The following is a 19,712-nucleotide window of genomic DNA, read 5'->3' as shown; positions in this document are numbered from 1 at the left end:
CTGAAACTTCAGGGTAGTAGTGTAATTCATTATACTTTTTTTAGATTAACAATTGGACCCCCTGATGCTAATTTGGAGGTGCTTCACCTATAAAGATAGGTCATGGTTGAAAAAAAACCAAATTGAACATATACTTTGAAAATATATGTGTGTGTATATGTATATATATATTTACTTTTTAGAAAGAGTCTCTCTGTTTCCAATACTGGAGTGCAGTAGTGCAACTTGGCTCACTTCAACCTCCGCCTCCTAGGTTCAAGCGATTCTCATGCCTCAGCATCCTCATGCCTCAGCATCCTGAGTAGCTGGGACTACAGGTGCATGCCACCATGTCCAGCTAATTTTTGTATTTTTAGTAGAGACGGGATTTCATCATGTTGGCCAGGCAGGCCTCAAACTCTTGACCTCAAGTGATCTGCCTGCCTCAGCCTCCCAAAATGTTGGGATTACAGGTGTGAGCCACCGTGCCCTGCCAGAAAAAGTAATTAACGTATATTTATAGAAACTATAGTTCCTGACTTTTCATACACTTTTTTTTTTAAGAGACAGTCTCACTCTCATCCAGGCTGGAGTGCAGTGGCATGATCACGGCTCAGTATAGCCTTGAACTCCTGGGCTCAAGCCATCCTCCCACCTCAGCCTCCCGAATAACTGGGACTACAGGCACACACCACCATGCCAGCCAATGTTTAAATTTTTGTAGAGACAGGGTCTCCCTATGTTGCCTAGGCCAGTCTTGAACCCCTGGGCTCCAGTCATCCTCCTGCCTTGGCCTCCCAAAGTGCCAGGATTATGGGTGTGAGGCACTGTACCTGGCCAATCTGTTTGTGAGATAGCTCTGTGGTTTTCTTTTTCTGCCATATTATCTGGTGCATAGCATGGTTATGCCAGCCTCATAAGGGTAGTCGGGGGAAGATTTCCTCTTGTATTTCCTAGTATTTTTTGGTAAGGGGAGATCAGATTTAGGTTTATTTTTTCATATGACCTAAATGTGTGGTTCATGAATTAAATAACAAATACTCTTATAACCACAACCCAGTTCAAGATGTAGAACTGTGCCTCAAATACCGTGTCCCAGTCACAACTGCCTCTTTCTTCCCTCAAAGTAACCACTCTCATGACTTTTATAGTAATCATTTATTACCTTTCACCCAAATGTGGAACCCCAAACATTAATTTTTGCTCATTTTTGGATGTCATTTTTTAGTCTTTCCCCTTTTCTCTTATTTTTTAAAGCACCTGGATTAAGATCTAGAGTTATGTGTAGTGTGGCTTTTGCTAATTGCATTCTCATAGGGTTGTCAGCGTATTTCTTTTTATATCATAGTTGGATCTAGAGCTAACATTGTTTCATTTTTGGGGAGGTGGTGGCACATATGATCTTTGATCAGAAGGTACATAATGTCCAATGGTGTCTCTTTTATGAGTGTTAGTAGTCATTGGTGTTCAGTGTCTAGACCCAATTTTTTTTTCTTTTTTTTGAGGCAGAGTCTTGATCTGTCACCCAGGCTGGAGTGCAGTGGCACGATCTTGGCTCACCGTAACCTCTGCCTCCTGGGTTCAAGTGATTCTCCTGCCTCAGCCTCCTGAGTAGCTGGGGTTACAGGTGTATGCCACTGTGCCCGGCTAATTTTTGTATATATATATATATTTTTTAGTAGAGATGGTGTTTTGCCATGTTGGCTAGGCTGGTCTTGAATTCCTGGCCTCAGTTGATCCACCCGCCTTGGCCTCCCAAAGTGCTGGGATTACAGGCATAAGCCACTGCGCCTGGCTGAGTTTTTTTTTTGAGACATGGTTTCATTCTGTTACCCAGGCTGTAGTGGAGGGACACCATCATACCTCACTGCAGCCTTGACTTCTGGGTTCAAGCAATACTTTCACCTCAGCCTCCTGAGTAGCTGGGGCCACAGGGCATGTGCCACCATGCCCAGCAAATCTTTTCATTTTTTGTAGAGATAAGGATTTGCTTTGTTGCCCAGGCTGGTCTCAAACTCCTGGGTTGAAGTGATCCCCTCATCTCAGCCTCCCAATATGTTGGGATCACAGGTGTGAGCCACCATGCCTGGCCTAGATCCATTAATTTTTAATAAACTGCTGAATTTGTTAGCTGGAATATATTCCAGTTACCATTGGGTTAACTGGTGGTAGAGTTCATGGAATTCTGGAAAATTGTTACCAAGAAGTAGGGTGTTACTGACAACGAGAAATACCTGAACATGTGGAAGCAGCTTTGAAGCTGGGTATAATGGGGCAGAGGGTAGAATAATTTGGAGGAGCAGACTAGAAAATGCCTAGATTCTGATGAAGGCTTAGAAAACAAGCAAGCTAGGAAAAGATTTGGAACGCCTTAGAGATTTGTTAAGTGGCTGTGACTAGAATTTTCATAGAAATATGGACAGTAAAGGCCATTCTGATGTGGTTTCAGGTGGAATTGAGAAAGAAGGCATTGGAAACTGCAGTAAAGGCTGTCCTAGTTATAAACTGGCAAAAAACTTGGCTGAACTCGATCCATGCCTGAGGGCTTTGTGGAAGGCCTAATTTGAGAGTGATGAACTAGGGTACGTGGCAGTAGAAATTTCTAAGCAAAACATAGGAGTTGCATGGTTACTTTTGGCTGTTTGTGCTGAGATTCAGAAGCAAAAGAACAATTTAAAAGACAGAATTTATGTTAAAAGGGAAGCACCATGGAAAAATCTGGAAAACTCTCAGCCTGGCCACAGAGTGAAAAAGTGTGTTCAGGTGGGGACACTAAGATTGTACCCTAGTGATCCTTTGCTGAAGAGATTAGCACAGATAGAAGGGAGCCGGGTGCTTTTACTCAAAACAATGGAAGACCCTGAAGGCATTTTGGAGATTTTCAAGGTTGCCCTTCACATTACAGGCCTAGAGGCCTATGAGGGCACAGTGGCTTCAGGGGACAGATCAGTCACTCTCCATAGTTTGCTGCTGCGTTGCCTTGGAACTCTGCTCCCTGCACCTCAGCACAGTGCTCTGTGGCTGCCCAGCTATGGCTTAACTGATGCAGGTGCAGCTCATGCCCTTCAGAAGGTACAAGTCATAAACTGGTGGCATCCATGTGCAGCTAATTCTGCAGACTTGCAGAATGGAGGTTTGGCAGCTTCCACCCAGATTCCAAAGGATGTCATCGAAAGGCTGGAGGCCCAAGCATAGACATGTTGTAAGGATAGAGCAACTGCAGAGTCCCGACCAGAGCCATGGTCACATGCACAAATGTGACGTTGGGGCTGCTACAGAATTCCCACCAGGGCAATACCTAGTGGAGCTATGGGAGTAAGAGTGCCTTCAGGACCCCAAAACTGCAGAGTAACCAGCAGCATGCAGCGCCCACCTAGGAAGTCTTCAGGCACAAGACCTCAAACTGTATAAGCCACCATTTGGGATGCACCCAGCAAAGCCAGAGGGGCCGAGCTGCCTGAGGCCTTGGGGGGCCAAACTGTGACCTCAGTTTTTCCAGGAGGCAGCACGTGGAGTCAAAACAGATGATTTTCCAGCTTGCAGATTTATGGTCTGCCCTGCTGGGCTTCAGACTTGATTGGGGCCTGTTACTTCTTTTTGCTCATTCTCCCCTTTTGGAATGTGAATGTCTGTCTTATGCCTGTACCACTACTGTCTCTTGAGAGTAGGTAACTTGTTTTGATTTCACAGGCTCACAGATGATACTCTGGACTTTGAACTTTTGAGTTGGTGATGGAATGACTTGAGACATTGAGGCTATAGGGAAGGAATGAATGTACTCGTATGTGAGAAGAGCAAGAGTTTTTGAGGGCCGGGGTGGAATGCTATAGTTTGAATATTTGGCCCCTACAAAAACTCATGTTGAAATTTAATCTCCCATGTGGCAGTATTCAGAAGTAGGGCCTTTAAGAGATGACTGGTCTTGAGGGCTCTGCCCTCTTGAATGGATTAATTCATTAACGGATTGATGGATTAATGGGTTAATAGATTAATAGGTTATGTGAGTGGGACTGGTGGCTTTTGTTGTTGTTGTTTTGTTATAAAAGAGTCAGGGTCTTGTGCTTGGTCACCCAGGCTGGAGTGCAGTGGCACAGTCATGGCTCACTGTAGCCTCAACCTCCTGGCCTCAAGCAGTCCTCTCACCTCAGCCTCCCAAGTAGCTAGGACTACAAGTGCACACCACCATGCCCAGCTTATTTTTAAAAACATTTTTTTGTAGAGACAGTCTTGCTTTGTTTCCCAAACTGCTCTCAAACCTTTGAGGCCTCAAGGAGTATTCCTACTTTGGCCTCCCAAAATGCTGGTATTACAGGCATGAGCTCCGGTACCCTGCAGGACTTCCGGCTTTAGAAAAAGATGAGGAGAGCCAGGTGCAGTGCCTCACACTTAATAATCTCAGTGCTTTGGAAGCCCAAGACAGGATCACTGGAGCCCTAGGTGAGATCACTTCAGTCCAGGAGTTTGAGACCAGCCTGTGCAACTCAGTAAGACCCCATCTTTACAAATATACAAAAATTTGCCATGTGTGGTGGCATGTGTCTGTAGTCCCAGCTATTCGGCAGGCTGAGGCGGGAGGATTGCTTGAACCTGGGAGGTTGAGGCTGCAGGGAGCCACAATCGTGCCACTGCACTCCAGCCTGGGTGACAGAATGAGACCCTGTCTGGGGGTAATAAAAAAGAACAAAGCTGGAGGCATCACTCTATCTGACTTCAAACTATACAAGGCTGCATTAAGCAAAACAGCATGGTAGTGGTGTAAAAGCAGACATACAGACCCTGGAACTTATTACTGAGTTCACACTAAGTTATTGTTGCTTTAATCAATCAATAGTCTTTAAATTAAAAAAAACAGCATTTTATATTTGTCCACCTGTTTGCCCTTCCATACTCTTTAATTTCATCCCATCAATCTGCATGCACCTCAGCCTGGGATTATTTCTCTTCAGTATGAAACACTTCCTGGAGTATTTCCTGTAGCACAAGTTTGACAATTTATTTTGTCAGCTTTTGTCTCAAAATGGAATTTTGTATTTTTGAAGAATTTTTTTTGCAAAGCTTATAATTAGGTTTTTCTCTTTCAGCACTTTAAAGATACAATTACATTTTTCTTCTCCCTGTTATGTCACTGAGAAGTCAGCCACATTTTTTTTAATCCTGAACGTACTATCTTTTTCTTGCTTTTTTAAGATTTTTTTTTTTTAACAGATTGATGGTGAACTGATTGTGGTTTTCTTTGCATTTATCCTGCTTAGGTTTGCTGAGCTTGAATCTGCTGGTTTGATGTTTTTAATCAGTTTCAGAAAACACTCATTGTTTTCCCGTGTCCATAAGTTTGGCACATTTCTGTTAACCTATCTTTGAGTTCACTGATTGCCCTCTCCCCCACCTTTATTTGCTGTGTTTAGTTTGCTTTTAGGCCCACTTACAGAATTTTTTTTAAATTTCAGAAATTGTAATTTTTACCTCTAGATTGTCTGTTTCTACTTTAGAGATTCCACTTAGATATTGCAATTTTATGTACTTTCTTTTTTCAAACAGTCTTGCTCTGCCACCCAACCCTGGAGTGCAATGGTGCAATCTTGGCTCACTGCAACCTCTGCTTCCCAAGTTGAAGTGATTCTCCTACCTCAGCCTCCTGAGTAGCTGGGATTACAGGCATGTGCCACCACACCTGGCTGATTTTTCTATTTTCAGTAGAGATGGGGTTTCACCATGTTGTCCAGGCTAGTCTCGAACTCCTGACTTCGTGATCCACCCACCTTGGCCTCCCAAAGTGCTGGGATTACAGGTATGAGCCACCACGTCTGGCCTGCAATTCTATATATTTTCATCCATTTGAAATTTTTTGTTTTAACGTATCTGTCATAACTTATGAATTAATTGCAATTCTGAAACTGCCCCTATAAACTTTATAAAATTAACCAGGAAAGAAGAGAGGGGGATAAATGAAAAACCAAGCTTATAGCACATTCAAGTTTAATCTCTGACCTACTTCTTCATAGTTCACTGGTGACTATTGTCCTAGAATCATGTAGACCCTGTGTATTAGTCTGTTCTTATGCTGCTAATAAGGACATACCTGAGACTAGGTAACTAATAAAGGAAAGAGGTTTAATGAACTCACAGACCCTCATGACTGGAGAGGCCTCACAATCATGGCCCAAGGCGAAGAGCAAAGGGATATCTTACATGGTGACAAACAAGACAGCGTGTGCAGGGGAACTGCCCTTTTATAAAATCATACGTTCGTGAGACGTATTCACTACCATGAGAACAGCACAGGAAAAACCCACCCCCATGATTCAATTACCTCCCACTGGGTCCTTCCTATGACAGGTGGGGATTATTACGATTCAAGGTGAGATTTGGGTAGGGACACAGAGGCAAACCATATCACTCTGTTACAAGATTATATACTTCCCCTTAACTGCTCTATTGATAACTTGACCATTATAAAACATTAAGTTTTTCCTTTGAGATACTCTTTCACACTTTTTACATGCTGATATACCTACCATTTCAGGTGGTCTGAAGGACCCCATTGACTCAGCTGGTCTGAGGGGCACCACGAGCTGACTTACCAAAGAATCTAGTTTCCACATCCTGATGACTTCATCCTGCTTGCTCTGACCATCAACAACCCTAATTCTCCAGTCCTTCACCCTCCCTGATCCCCTTTAAAACTCCAGCCTGGAACTTCTTGGGGATATAGATGTCTCCTCCTATCTGCTTACTTGGCGCCCTGTGGTAATTAAACTCTCTGCTTAATCCCTGTCTGTGTAATTGGTCTGCTACTACACAGCAGACATACGAACCTGTTGGTTCTATAACAATTCTAAAGTCCTTGTCTGCTAATTCCAACTCCTCATACCATCTATGGGTCTATCTCTGTTGGACCTTTTTCTCCTGATGATTGGTAACATTGCCCTGCTGCTCTGCACATCATGTGATGTTTTAAGTTGTATGTGGATATTATGCTTAAAAGAACAGCAGAAATTGAAAAATATTATTTTCACCTGGAAGTCACTCCCATTCTTCTGTCAAGCAGTTTAGGTGAGAATCTCCTCAACTTTTATCCAATCAGAGGTTGGGATGTAAAAATTAGTTTTGGTTCACTTCTGGTTTCAAACATCTTGAGTAAGATCTTTCCTATGACTATTTCAGACCACTCCCTCTAGCAGGACTGTGGAATCTAAGCACTACAATAGGGATATCAATTTTTTCCTGGTTAGTGCCCAGTGCTAGCTGTTGCTACACATTCAGCAAATCATCATAGGGATATGCAGCACTGGTAAAGACAGTCCATTTTATATTATAGTATCACACTAGCCTTGTGACCATTAATGCCCCCCAGGTCTCTCCATATTCCAGTAAAGTTCCTCTGCCTGTGGCGGGCCTGGCTCTCCACCAATCTGCTCCTAGACCAGGAAAATGCCTTCAGGGAAGAAACCAGCCACTGATTTCTGCTCTTCTAGGAGGAGCTCATCCTCTGGCATTTAATTCTTTCACTCCTTTTTTTGGTCCACAGATGTCCAGGGTCTTTGAAGATGTTAGTTCACTGTTTATTCATGTGGGTTCCTGTAAATGTCTACAGCCAATCTGGAAGTGGAGCTGTATTTGGAACTTTTTGAATCTACATCAGTTTGGGAGAAGTGAGTCTTTTCAGAATTTGACCTTTCAATGAATGTCTCAAATTTGTTTACGTCATCTTTAATGTTTTCAATACTGTCTTCAAAACAATTTTGGTAAGTTTAAAATTTATTCTTCCATATATTATACCATTGTTGCTCTTATAAATGGTATTGACTTTTAAATTTTATTATTTCTATTCCTGAGTATAAGTTGCAAGTTTATCTTTATTAAGATATTAAACATTTTCATTAATTCTAATAATTTAAATATAGATCCTTTGAAATTTTCCATTTAGGTAATCATATTATAAATAATGACAGATTTACTTCTACCTTTCTGGTCCTTAGGTTTTTAAATATCTTTTCCTAGCCTGCCTCACTTAAGATTCCAGTAAAATACTAGGTAGTGGATACCACTGTCATCTTCCTGATTTTAAACTTATTTTCTATTTTCCACCATTCATTTATTGTTTACTTTTGCATTTTTTTATACAATGTTAATCATATTTTGAAAGATTTTTCTCAGTAATACCTCTATGGCTTTTTCTATATCTACTGACATTATCCTATTTTTTCAATAATGCATTAAATGCTTTGAACACTGCCTCATTCATTCTAGGTGCCTAGTAATTATTAGTATGAGTGAATGAGTAATAAGCCTATTTTAAAAGTGAATTGTGTTTATTGATTTTTCTAATGTAAAACCAACTTTGCATTTCTGGATAAATTTAAATGCGACATGATGGTTTCTTTTTAAAAAATACCCAGTTCTGGCCAGGCATGTGGCTCACACCTGTAATCCCAGCACTTTGGGAGGCTGAGGTGGGCAGATCATGAGGTCAAGAGATCGAGACCATCCTGGCCAACATGGTGAAACCCCATCTCTAACTAGCTGGGTGTGGTGGCCCTTGCCTATAGTCCCAGCTACTCCGGAGGCTGAGGCAGGAGAATCACTTGAACCCAGGAGGTGAAGGTTTGCAATGAGCTGAGATCACGCCACTGCACTCCAGCCTGGCAACAGAGCGAGACTCCAACTCAAAAAAAAACCAGTTTCCTTCTATTTCATAAATTATTTTTGAAGGATTTCAGGCTTCGTTCTGTCCTTGTCTGAGTTTGTTATCCTGCCCTCATATATTGCCAGAATGTTTTTTTTTTTTTCTTGAAATGGAGTTTCACTCTTGTCGCCCAGGCTGGAGTGCAACAGTGCGATCTTGGCTCACTGCAACCTCTGCCTCCCGGGTTCAAGTGATTCTCCTGCCTCAGCCTCCCAAGTAGCTGGGGTTACAGGCATGCACCACCACACCCAGCTAATTTTGTATTTTTGGTAGAGATGGGGTTTTCTCCATGTTGGCCAGGCTGGTCTCGAACTCCCAACCTCAGATGATCCGCCCACCTTGGCCTCCCAAAGTGCTAGGATTACAGGTGTGAGCCACCGTGCCCTGCCGACAATGTGTTATTTTTCTAAATTCTCCAAGTGTTGTCATATTGCTTCTTTTCTGTAGGGTAGAAACTTCACTAATAGTCATCTGCAGATGGGTCATATGTGTCAATATAGTGCTTCCAGAAACCAAAAAAACCGACCAAGCATTGTGCTGTTTGTGGTTAGTAGTACAAATTGCAGCAATTCTCCTTTCACCTTAGAGGGAATATCTTGACAAGCTCCAGACAATTGAACCCCTAGAAACTTCAGGTGGTTAGCCTGAATGTTTGGGTCTATTCCCCAACAAACATTCATGCATGTCTTATGAAAGAACTCATAAAGGCATCAACAGAGAGGACAAGTTGTGGGATGTAAAGATGACCATACCTGGTGGATGTTATTGCAAGCAACATTATAACTGATGTAACGTTGAGAAAAAGTAAGTTGCTCCTGGTTGTCCTTACAGGTTGAGAAAATGGTATTTCTAGGTCAGTAGCTCATATTTATATCAAGTAAATTAATGAGCATTAGTTATTAGGGGAAAAGTATGGGCACTAATAGCAAAATTTGCCAGAAACATAAAATGAGTTAAACTTATATTTACCCAATTACAGTGCCCCCCGAAAAATGTTTTTTTGTTTGTTTTCCTGAGACATGGTCTCGCTGTGGCCCGGGCGGGAATGCAGTGGCATGACCTCGGCTCACTGCTACCTCTGCCTCCTGGGCTCAGGTGATCCTCTCACCTCAGCCTACTGAGTAGCTGGGACTACAGGTGCACAATACCATACCTGGCTTTTTTTGTTTGTTTTTGTTTTTTGTAGCGATGGAGTTTTGGCTCATTGGCTGGGCTTGGTCTTGAACTGGTAAGCTCAAATGATCTGCCCGCCTTGGGCTCCCAGAAATGCACCACTGCACCTGGCCTAGAGAAATAGATTTTTAAAGAAAACAATTTGGCTGGGAGCGGTGACTCACATTTGTAATCCTAGCACTCTGGGAGGCCAAGGCAGGTGGATCACTTGAGATCAGGAGTTTGAAACCAGCCTGGCCAACATGGCCAAACCCCACCTCTACTAAAAATACAAAAAAGTAGCTAGGTGTGGTGGCATGTGCCTGTAATCCCAGCTACTTGGGAGGATGAGACACGAGAATCACTTGAACTCGGAAGGCAGAGGTTGCATTGAGCTGAGATCACACTACTGCACTCCAGCCTGGGCAACACAGTGAGACCTAATTATTCTTTTTTTTGATAGAGATGGGGTCTCACTATGTTGCCTCGGCTGATTTCAAGCTCCTAGGCTTAAGCGATCCTTCTGCCTCAGAAAACACAATTTTTCAACCATACTTGAACGATTCCTAAAACTTGACCATATATTAGATGTAACAGTTGGGACTGAAATCAGCTGAAAGAGGAACTTCCCACAAGAGTGGTTTAAACCACGTGGCAGTTAATTTTTCTCATGTAACATGAAAGCCAGAGATAAGCAGCACAGGATTCATGCAACCAGATAATATTATATCTCCCCTGTTGTTTCATTTAGTATCCTTTCTCTGTCCTCCTCTTGGTGTATGTATTTTCTAGGAAATAAGGGATAAGACAAAGGGCAAATAGTTAAGAAAAAAACACCAGATGAGATATTCCCATTTCCACGAGCTTCCTTAGAAGCTGTATCCAGTGACTTCTGCCTACTTTGCATGGGCTAGGGATGTGAACACATTTGGCCGCTCACAGCTGTAAGGGAAGCTGGGTGAAAACTGTCCACATTGCCAGCTTGAACTAAATGGTAAATTTTATTACTTTAAGAAAGAAGGGAGGAATGGATATTGAGACAGCAACTAGTTCTGTCACAGTACATCAGTGTCCAGTAATTATGTTCAAATCTATGTCACACAGAATCTATATATTGAAGACCATGTATTCTGTTCACAATGCAATTAAACTGAAAAGATAACTAAAATATTTATAGGATCTACAGTTGTGACACATATAAGAATGAAATACTCACTGATAAAAACAATCAGAGCTATAACATTTATAAGGTTTGTCCCAGTATAACAGACATCCAGAGTTGGGCCAGAAGGCTGTTTCCAGGTGACCATTACAGGGCTTCTCTCCAATGTATGTTCTAAAGTGAGAAAGGAGGCATGAGGGGCAACAAACACTTTCCTGTAGTCATTTCATTCATGGAGTTTCTGGCCATTGTGGATTCGCTTGTGCATTATAAGGTTAGTGCTTGTGCTAAAGGCTTTTTCACACTGAATACATTTATAAGGCTTCTCTCCAGTGTGAGTTCTCACGTGTACCCTCAGGCAAGAGGAATTCCTAAAGGCCTTCCCACATTCTTTACACTCATAGGTTTTCTCACCAGTGTGAGTTCTCTTGTGCACAATAAGGTAAGAGCCTGTGCTGAAGGACTTTCCACACTGGTTACACTCATAAGGCTTCTCTCCAGTGTGGGAGCGTGTGTGTTTCTTAAGGGATGACTGATCAATGAAGGCTTTTCCACAGTCACTGCATTCATAGGGTTTCTCTCCAGTGTGGGTTCTCACATGTTTCTGAAGGGATGAAGGAACAGTGAAAGCCTTCCCACATTCCTTACAGTCATAGGGTTTCTCTCCAGTGTGAGTTCTTTTGTGCACATTCAGATGAGAGCTCTGGCTAAAGGATTTTCCACAGTGATCACACTCATAAGGCTTCTCTCCAGTATGAGATCTCATGTGTTTCTTAAGGGAAGACTGAAAAATGAAGGCTTTCCCACAGTCACTGCATTCGTAGGGCATCTCTCCAGAGTGAGTTCTGACACAGTTCTGAAGGGAGAAAGGGTCAGTGAAAGTTTTCTCATGTTCATTACATTCCAAACCCTCCTCCACACTACCAGTTTTTGTGTGGACACTAAGGGGAGATATTTTGCCATAGTCACTGCATTCATCACCTTTCTCTCCAGTAGGTATTTGCTCACACACTGAGCAGGAAGAGGGTAGGCTGAAGGTCACATCACATTGCTCATACTCCTGAAACTTCTGTCCTGTGGGAGTTCTTAACTGTTTCCTGAGGGATGACTCTTGATTGAAAGCTTTTCCACAATCAGTAAATTCAAGAGTTTTCTCTCCAATGTGAATGCTCACATGACTCCTAAGAGTTGAGGGATGGTTGAAGACTTTGCTATACTCTGTATATTTATAGCATTTCTCTCCCTTGCAATATCTTGTACAAACAAAGCGAGTGTTCTTTCTGAATTTCCCACAATGGTTACACTCCAGGGAGTGCTCACCAGGTTGATTTTCTGCCTGTTGAAAAGGGAGTAAGTGGTGACTAAAGGCTTTTTCACTTTCACCTTATTCACAGGAATTCTCTTCCATGAGGATTCTGCCATATATAGGAAGCACATGATCATGACTGACATGTGTACCATTTTCAGTACGTGCGTATGACTTTTGCCCTATTAGCTTTTTCGAGTTGAATAAGCTCACTCCTCTATCCAAGGCTCTATTCCTTCCCAGCAAACGGCTTCTTTAATATAGTTTTTCTAATACTGAGTGAAGAATGAATGAATTATGTACTAAATACTTAACTCTAAAATCGTATTTACATAGATGTTTACTTGTGGTTATTCTCTGTGAGCCAGCAAGTGTTAACCTAGGTTTACAGATTTCTCCAATTTCATGAAAATCAAACTCTCCTGAGATAGCTTTCTGGTGAAAGCTTAGTGCCTGAACTCTTACCCCTGCTTTAGGTGCTGATGTTTTAACTCATTCAGATTCCCAGACTTCTACTACAAAGACCAGGAATAATTACTATTAAGTCTTACCATGTTTATGCCATTGGATGTTTTTCCCCCAGGAATGTTCTGCATAGCAATTATATCTTTTGATTTAAGTTGAGTTTCCCAGTCTGAAATAGCACAGGAAAATTTTTATAATTATTGGGAGAAAAGGTTGGGATGAAAGAAAATGGGAGGGAGACCCTATGGATTTGTTTTCGAATAATATCTTCTAAGTAGAGAAATGTAAGAGAGAAGACACAACCAGTGATTCACCAGTGATAGGAACAAGCAGTAGAAATGGGAGGTATTTTAGTTAGAAAGGATTGTGGAGGTTGCGAAATAAGACAGTATTATCTGAAAAATAGGGAGAACTAAACAAAAAGCATTCATGGAAACATTACATTTAAAGAGGAATTAAAACTTCTTTCTCAGAGACCAAATGAATGTATGAATGATTGGCTAGATGGTGAAACAGGAAGGAAGCTCATGTAATGGCCTCAGATTTCTTTTCCTTCACTGAGCAACATTCCCAAATGTACCAACAACCCTCACTGGCCAAGGCTGCACTCTGTTCTGCCCAAGGCTCACCTGCACAGTCACCTTGTAGAATTCCTCTTTCATCTGTCTTCAGCTGTTCTTGATCCACCTTGGAGATCAGACTGTGTCTGCAGAGCTGATACCCTGCTCACGCAGAAAGAGAGAATGTGGGAGAAATGAGTGAGAATTAAATATTCCAAAAAACTGATTGCCATACTTTGGCTTTAACTAAAGGATTATTAAAATAGTCAAGTGCAGCTTTAGGAACAATGAAAGAATCAGAGCCGAGCTCTTTCTTTCACAAAAACCAAAAAGCATAGTCCATGCCCTATATGGAAGTGACCCTTGAAACCTATACACAAGATCAGACACAGATTGCAAATTACCTTAAGCTATTAGTGACAGAGAAAATGAAATCAGTGCATTTTCATGGGAAGCCACTGGACTGCCCCCTCAAGGGCAGGGACCATTCATTTTGTGGTTAACCACTGTATTGCCATTCTTTTCACAGATTCTGGAACATAATATGCGCTTAAGAACTATTTGCTACATTAACAAATGAAGGAATGAGGCCAGCCTTACCCACTGAGGCCAGGTTCCTAAAGTTCTCCAGCATCACATCTTTGTATAGATTTTTTTGAGCAGGGTCCAGCAATGCCCACTCCTCCTGGGAAAAGTCCACTGCCACTTCCTGGAAGGTCACTGAGTTCTAAAACATCACATACATATTCTGGCTCAGCCAATGACCACTTTTGACAATGTACCAGGAGAATGGTGGGTGAGGCTGACAGGACTAGAGAGGAGACTAGGGCACTGGAAGCTCAGACATGCATCAGAGGCCTTCTATTAATTTGCCTTAAAGCTGAGTTCTCAGAACTCTCTTTAAATCCTACTCCCTGGGCCATCTCATTCAGGGTCATGGTCAAAACAGCTTTTCTAAAATATGGTTGGCTTGATCATTGCACAATTAGGTTGTGAGAACTCTTTTCATCTTATTCAGATCCAGTATAGATAGGGCATACTGTAGGAATGCAAGAAATACTTGAGAAATGATAAACAATTTTCCTAGTAAAAGTCTTTCTTCACAGCACTCACTGAAGTATGGAATTCATACTCAAAAATATGGAAGAATATCTGGAGAAAGTTAACAAATGTGGGAACAGAAGCCTTTCCCAGGGATTCCCTCTTCCACGTGAAGCAGCCTGGGAGCTGCGGAAGATGAAGCCAGCTCAGATTGGACTGTGAAGCTTCAGGTCAGGGGCAAGAGATATGTTCTTTTCAGGAATAGCAGTGTGCTTTTGGAAATAGAGAAATTTCTTGTGTACCTGTGACCAGGCTGTCAGCCACCCTGCAGCCATTCTTCCTCCTGTAGGTTTCCTTCCTGGCTGGGCAGAGTCCTAAGCAGGCAGAGCTAGAGGAGAAGACAGAAGCCATTAGAGTCTAGGCCTGCTAGATATTCAACACTAGCAGGCTGAGAAGCTTCTTCATACTAAAGGGTAACAACATACACACAGAGTGTAGTTACAATTTGTCTCCTTATCCAAGAACACAGTATATCCTCAAATTAGAAATATAGTATGCATTTTTCATTTTTTCTTGTTGGACTTTTTTCTAGCCTGAACCACTAAAAAGGCTTATGCCTGCTCAGGAGGAATGAGCCTCTAAAGTGCAAAACTGTCTCTGAATATCATTTACCCGTGACAGAAACCAGGACTCACTGGAGAAATAGCTGAGTCTAGTATAGACTAAGAAATCTTCAAGATGAGTGTGGAATATCTTATATCACACCCTCATGTTCCTCATTGTTAGAATGGCACCGACTTCATAGGGTTGGGCTGAGTTAATATCCCGAAATTACTTAGAACAATAAGAAAGTAACTCATAAGGACCATAAAGGTGAGCATATTTGCATTTCATAATAAAAGGGTGACATTCCAGAACAACATTTAGTACACTTAGCTGTATATGTGAAGTCATCAAAATCTAGTGCTGCAAATCTTATAGAAGAGCTAGGACTCTGTCTTCTTAACTCAGTAGCCTACCTTCAAGGCCCTGTTTGCCTGCCCCTGATTTTACTTTTTAAACTTTTTTGTTGTAAACGAAGACACATACGCATTAATCTAGGCCTACATAGGGTTAGGATCTTGAGTATCACTGTCTTACACATTCTATCATGTCTCACTTAAAGTATTCAGGGGCAATAACATGCATGGAGCTGACAACTCCTATGGTGACAATGTCTTCTAGAATCTCTTCTGAAGCATCTGCTTGAGGCTTGTTTTTGAGTTAACTTTTCTTTTTTAGTAAGTAGAAGGAATACACTCTAAAATAACAATAAATAGTATAAAAATATATAAACCAGTAATGTGGTCACGTATTACTATCCATTATTATGTAATCTACTGTACATAATCATATTTACTACTGTTACATGACTGGCAGTGCAGCAGGTTTAAACCACAGACATGTGAGTAATGTGCTTTACAATGTTACATGGCTATGTCATTAGGTGATTGGAATTTTTTAGCACCATTATAATGTTATGAGACCACTGTCACATATGTGGTCCATCACTGACCAAAATGTCTTTACACAGTGCATGACTATACTACCAACCAAGAATGTTTCACCTGCCAAAAATGGCCTTCAGAAATGAAGGAGAGATAAAAACTTCCTTGGACAAACAAAAGATGAGGGGCTTTATCAGTAATGGAGCTGATTTATAGGAAATAGTAAATTCTTCAGCTTAAAAGAAAGGACACTTAGTAACATGAAAACATATGAAATTATAAAACCCACTGGGGTAAAGGTAATTATATACTCAATCCAGATTACCCTAATACTGTAACAGTGGTATCTAAATAACTTATAACTCTAGTATAAAAGATTAAAAGATAAAAATATTAAAAATAGTTATAATAATTTGTTAATACACAATATAGAAAGATGTAAATTGTGACATCAAAAACATAAAATGTGGGAAATGGAAGTAAGAGTATAAATTGTTTGTATGCAATCAAAGCTAAGCTGTTAACAGCTTAAAACAGACTTAAAACTACAGGATGTTTTAAGCTTCATAGTAGCCACAAAGCAAGAACCTATATTATGGAGAAAAGAGAAAGGAATCAAAGCATATCACTACAGAAAGTCATCAAATCACGAAGACAGGAAGGGAGGAAGAAAGGAAAAAAAATCTGTACAACATTCACAGAAGAATGAACAAAATGGCAACAGTAAGTACTTACCTATCAATAATTACTTTAAATATAAATGTACTCAGGAGGCTGAGGCAGGAGGATCACTTGAGAGCAGAAAAACAATCCTAAAATTCATATGGATAGAAAAAACAATCCTAAAATTCATATGGAAACACAAAAACTCCAAATAGCTAAAGCAATCTTGAACAATACTGGAGGCACCACACTTCCTGATTTCAAATATATTACAAAGGTACCATAATGAAAATAGTATGGTACTGGCATAAAAACAGAGACAAATGTAACAGAATAGGAAGCCCAGAAATAAACCCAGGCATGTATGGTCAACTAATCTTGGACAAAGATGCCAAGAATAAGCAATGGGGAGAGGACAGTCTCTTCAGTAAATGGTGTAAGGATAACTAGATATCCACATGTGAAAAAGTGAAATTAGATCCTTAAACTACAAACAAAAATCAACTCAAAATGGATTAAAGACTTAAATGTAAGACCTGAGATCATAAAACTTCTAGAACAGGGGAAAAGCTCTTTGATATTAATTTTGACAATTTTTTTTTTTTAAAGAGTTGACACCGAAAGCACAAGCAAGCAAGACAAAAATAATCAAGTGAAACTACATCAAACTAAAAAGTTTCTGCACAGCAAAGGAAATAATGAACAAAATGAAAAAAGCAACCTTATGGAATGGGAGAAAGAATCTGCACAATATTTAAAATATTTAAGAAATTCATACAGTTCGATAGAAAAAAACAGAATAAAAAATGGGTAAATGATCTAAATAGACATTTTCGAAAGAAGAGATAAAAATGGCCAGTAGGTATATGAAAAAGTGCCCAACATCACATTATTAGGGAAGTACCAATCAAAACCATAGCTGGCTGCTACCTCACACTTGTTATAATAGATATTATCAAAAAGTCAAAGGATAACAAGTGTTGGATGTGGAGAAAGGGAACCCTTACACATCGTTGGTAGGAGTGAAAATTGGTACAGCCATTATGGAAAGCAGTAGTGGAGGTGCCTCAAAATATTAAAAATAGAACTACCATATGATCCAGCAATCCTGCTACTGGGTATATAACCAAAGGAAGTGAAATCACTATCTTAAAGAGGTATCTGTGACCTCATATTCATTGCAGCATTATTTATAATAGCTGCTATATGGAAACAACATGTTTGTCGATTGCTGAATGCATAAAGAAAATGTCATATATATACACACAGTGGGTTATTATTCAGTCTTAAAAAAGAAGGAAACCTGGAGAACATCATGCTAAGTAAAATAAGGCAGACATAGACAAATACTGCATGACCTCACTTACATGGAATTTAAAAAAGTCAAACTCCTAGAAGCATTAGAAAGGTGATTACCAAGGGGCAAGGGAAATGGGGAGATGTTGGTCAACGGGTATGTATTTGCTGTTATAAGATGGCTGAGTTTTGGAGACCTGATGTATGGCTTGGTGACTGTAGTTAATGATGTACTGTATATTTGAAATTTTCCAAGAGAGTGCATCTTACACACAAAGGTAAGCGAGGGGTTGGATATGTTAATTAGCTTGACTGTGATGATCATTTCACAACGGACAGGTAGATCAAAACATTATGTTGTACATCTTAAACATATATAATTTTTATTATTTGTCAATTATACCTCAATAAAGCTGGAAAACCATGCTTCAGAAAAACAAAACTGGCCAGGTGTGGTGGCTCACGCCTGTAATCTCAGCACTTTGGGAGGCCAAGGCATGTGGATTGCTTGAGGTCAGGAGGTTCAAGATCAGCTTGAACAACATGGTGAAACCCTTTCTCTACTAAAAATACAAAAATTAGCCAGGTGTGGTGGCGGGTGCCTGTAATCCCAGCTACTCAGGAGGGTGAGGCAGGAGAATTGCTTGAACCTGGGAGGCAGAAGTTGCAGTGAGCTGAGATCATGCCACTGCACCTCAGCCTGGGAGACAGAGCAAGACTCCATCTCAAAAAAAAAAAAAAAAAAAAAAGGAAAAGAAAACTCAATGATGAAAGGAAGCAAGGGAGAGAACAGATGTAATAAGAATGGCAAAATGGTGACAATCATTGAAGCTGGGTGGTAGGTACATAGTGGCTTCATAGCACTCTATTCCTGGGTATGACTGAAAATCCATAGTGAACAGTTTTTTAAAAAGAAAGTAAAATTTCCATATGAAAGTGTGAAGCAAGGAACTGTACCTGTCAGGTATAATAAAAAGCAAATCTCTCTTGAGGATTTATATACATAAGTGCTCTCTTTTAGGTTTCAGTCCAAATTCATTTCTGTAGTTCAAACAACCTCAAGAGAATAATTTCACTTAAAGAGGGTCCTAAGTGGCATTGTCCCCAAGCAACTAGTGCAAGCAAATTGACCTATCTCTGGAAAATCAACTTTAAGTCAGGTCTTGAGAAAAAATCTTATATACAAAGTTCTAAGTAAATTGAGGAAGGCACAGTTTAAGAAATTGTGAAACACAAATACACAATTGTACCATGGGTAAGACATAGCTAACACACAGGTGTCAGGTGGTAAAAAGCATAACACTTCAGATATTACCCTTTTAGATATATTTTAAAATATATAAAAGCTTAAAGAAATTAATAAAAATTTGAATGGATATGGATTAAGATACTATAAAGTGGTTAGTTTAAAAAACAATTTTTAGAAATGAAAAATAAACTCACTGAAATGAGAAATTCAGTGCCAGTATTAACTACCAGATCAGAACTTTGATAGCACTATTAGATGAAAACCTAGCAATTTTCTTGAATTAGTGAGACACTAACCTTTGGGTACTAGAAGTATCGTAAGCCCCAAGCTGAATACATAAAAAGAAATCCACATCTAATTTCATTATAGATTTTTCTTCCTTGGTATTTGATTTTTTCCCACAATTTCCAAAGCAGCTAGGGGAAAAACACAGGTCACCTATAAAAGGAAAAACAGACCGATAGCTGACATCTCAACAGCAACAATGGATGTCAGAAGCAGGACAATGTCTTCAGTATGCTGAGAAAAAAGTAACTTATCAACCTAAAATGCTAGACAGTCAAACTATCTAGCTACTCTTTATAAGAAATACAAAGATAACCAAGTTAAGCAATGAAAACAAACCAGTCAGCAAAATCCATATATGATGTGGGACATTTTAACAAC

General features: G+C 40.3%; 2 protein-coding genes and 1 long non-coding RNA gene across 8 annotated transcripts in view; 1 reads left to right on the top strand and 2 right to left on the bottom strand.

The window, feature by feature from the left end:
- Window positions 1-18,239, top strand: part of LOC129051865 (uncharacterized) — a 33,764-nt gene extending 15,525 nt beyond the window's left edge. Inside the window, exons 2-4 of the long non-coding RNA XR_010138557.1 lie at window positions 5,518-5,767; window positions 7,508-7,724; window positions 14,417-18,239. This is a non-coding gene — a long non-coding RNA (uncharacterized LOC129051865). The remainder of the gene's footprint in view (window positions 1-5,517; window positions 5,768-7,507; window positions 7,725-14,416) is intronic.
- ZNF177 (zinc finger protein 177) lies at window positions 8,737-14,739 on the bottom strand. 2 transcript variants are annotated; one of them, XM_002828613.6, is made up of 5 exons: window positions 14,654-14,739; window positions 13,911-14,037; window positions 13,380-13,472; window positions 12,837-12,919; window positions 8,737-12,315 (listed from the first exon to the last, which is right to left on the bottom strand). In XM_002828613.6, exons 1-5 carry the CDS (start codon window positions 14,684-14,686, stop codon window positions 11,206-11,208), a joined length of 1,446 nt encoding a protein of 481 aa, XP_002828659.1. In that variant the 5' UTR covers window positions 14,687-14,739; the 3' UTR covers window positions 8,737-11,205. The 2 variants fall into 2 exon arrangements, with proteins under 2 accessions (XP_002828659.1, XP_009251011.1); XM_009252736.3 differs by having other exon boundaries at window positions 8,737-11,835.
- The window catches only part of ZNF559 (zinc finger protein 559), a 52,726-nt gene continuing 47,671 nt past the window's right edge, over window positions 14,658-19,712 (bottom strand). The window contains exons 6-7 of one of the 5 annotated variants that reach the window (XR_010138556.1): window positions 16,574-16,650; window positions 14,728-14,739 (exon numbers count right to left, since the gene is read on the bottom strand). Coding sequence is in view for 2 of the 5 variants with exons in the window: in XM_054539572.2 (XP_054395547.1) it covers window positions 19,410-19,484 (75 nt within the window). In the remaining 3 variants the exon portion in view is untranslated. Of the gene's footprint in view, window positions 14,740-16,573; window positions 16,651-19,359; window positions 19,485-19,712 lie in introns of those variants that run through there. The other 4 variants (XM_054539576.2, XM_054539575.2, XM_054539574.2 and 1 more) reach the window with 4 other exon arrangements.

The sequence above is a fragment of the Pongo abelii genome, chromosome 20, assembly GCF_028885655.2.
Source record: "Pongo abelii isolate AG06213 chromosome 20, NHGRI_mPonAbe1-v2.0_pri, whole genome shotgun sequence".
Lineage (NCBI taxonomy): Eukaryota > Metazoa > Chordata > Mammalia > Primates > Hominidae > Pongo > Pongo abelii.
The sequence above is the reverse complement of the archived record's forward strand: the minus strand, read 5'-3'. Positions and strand labels throughout refer to the sequence as shown.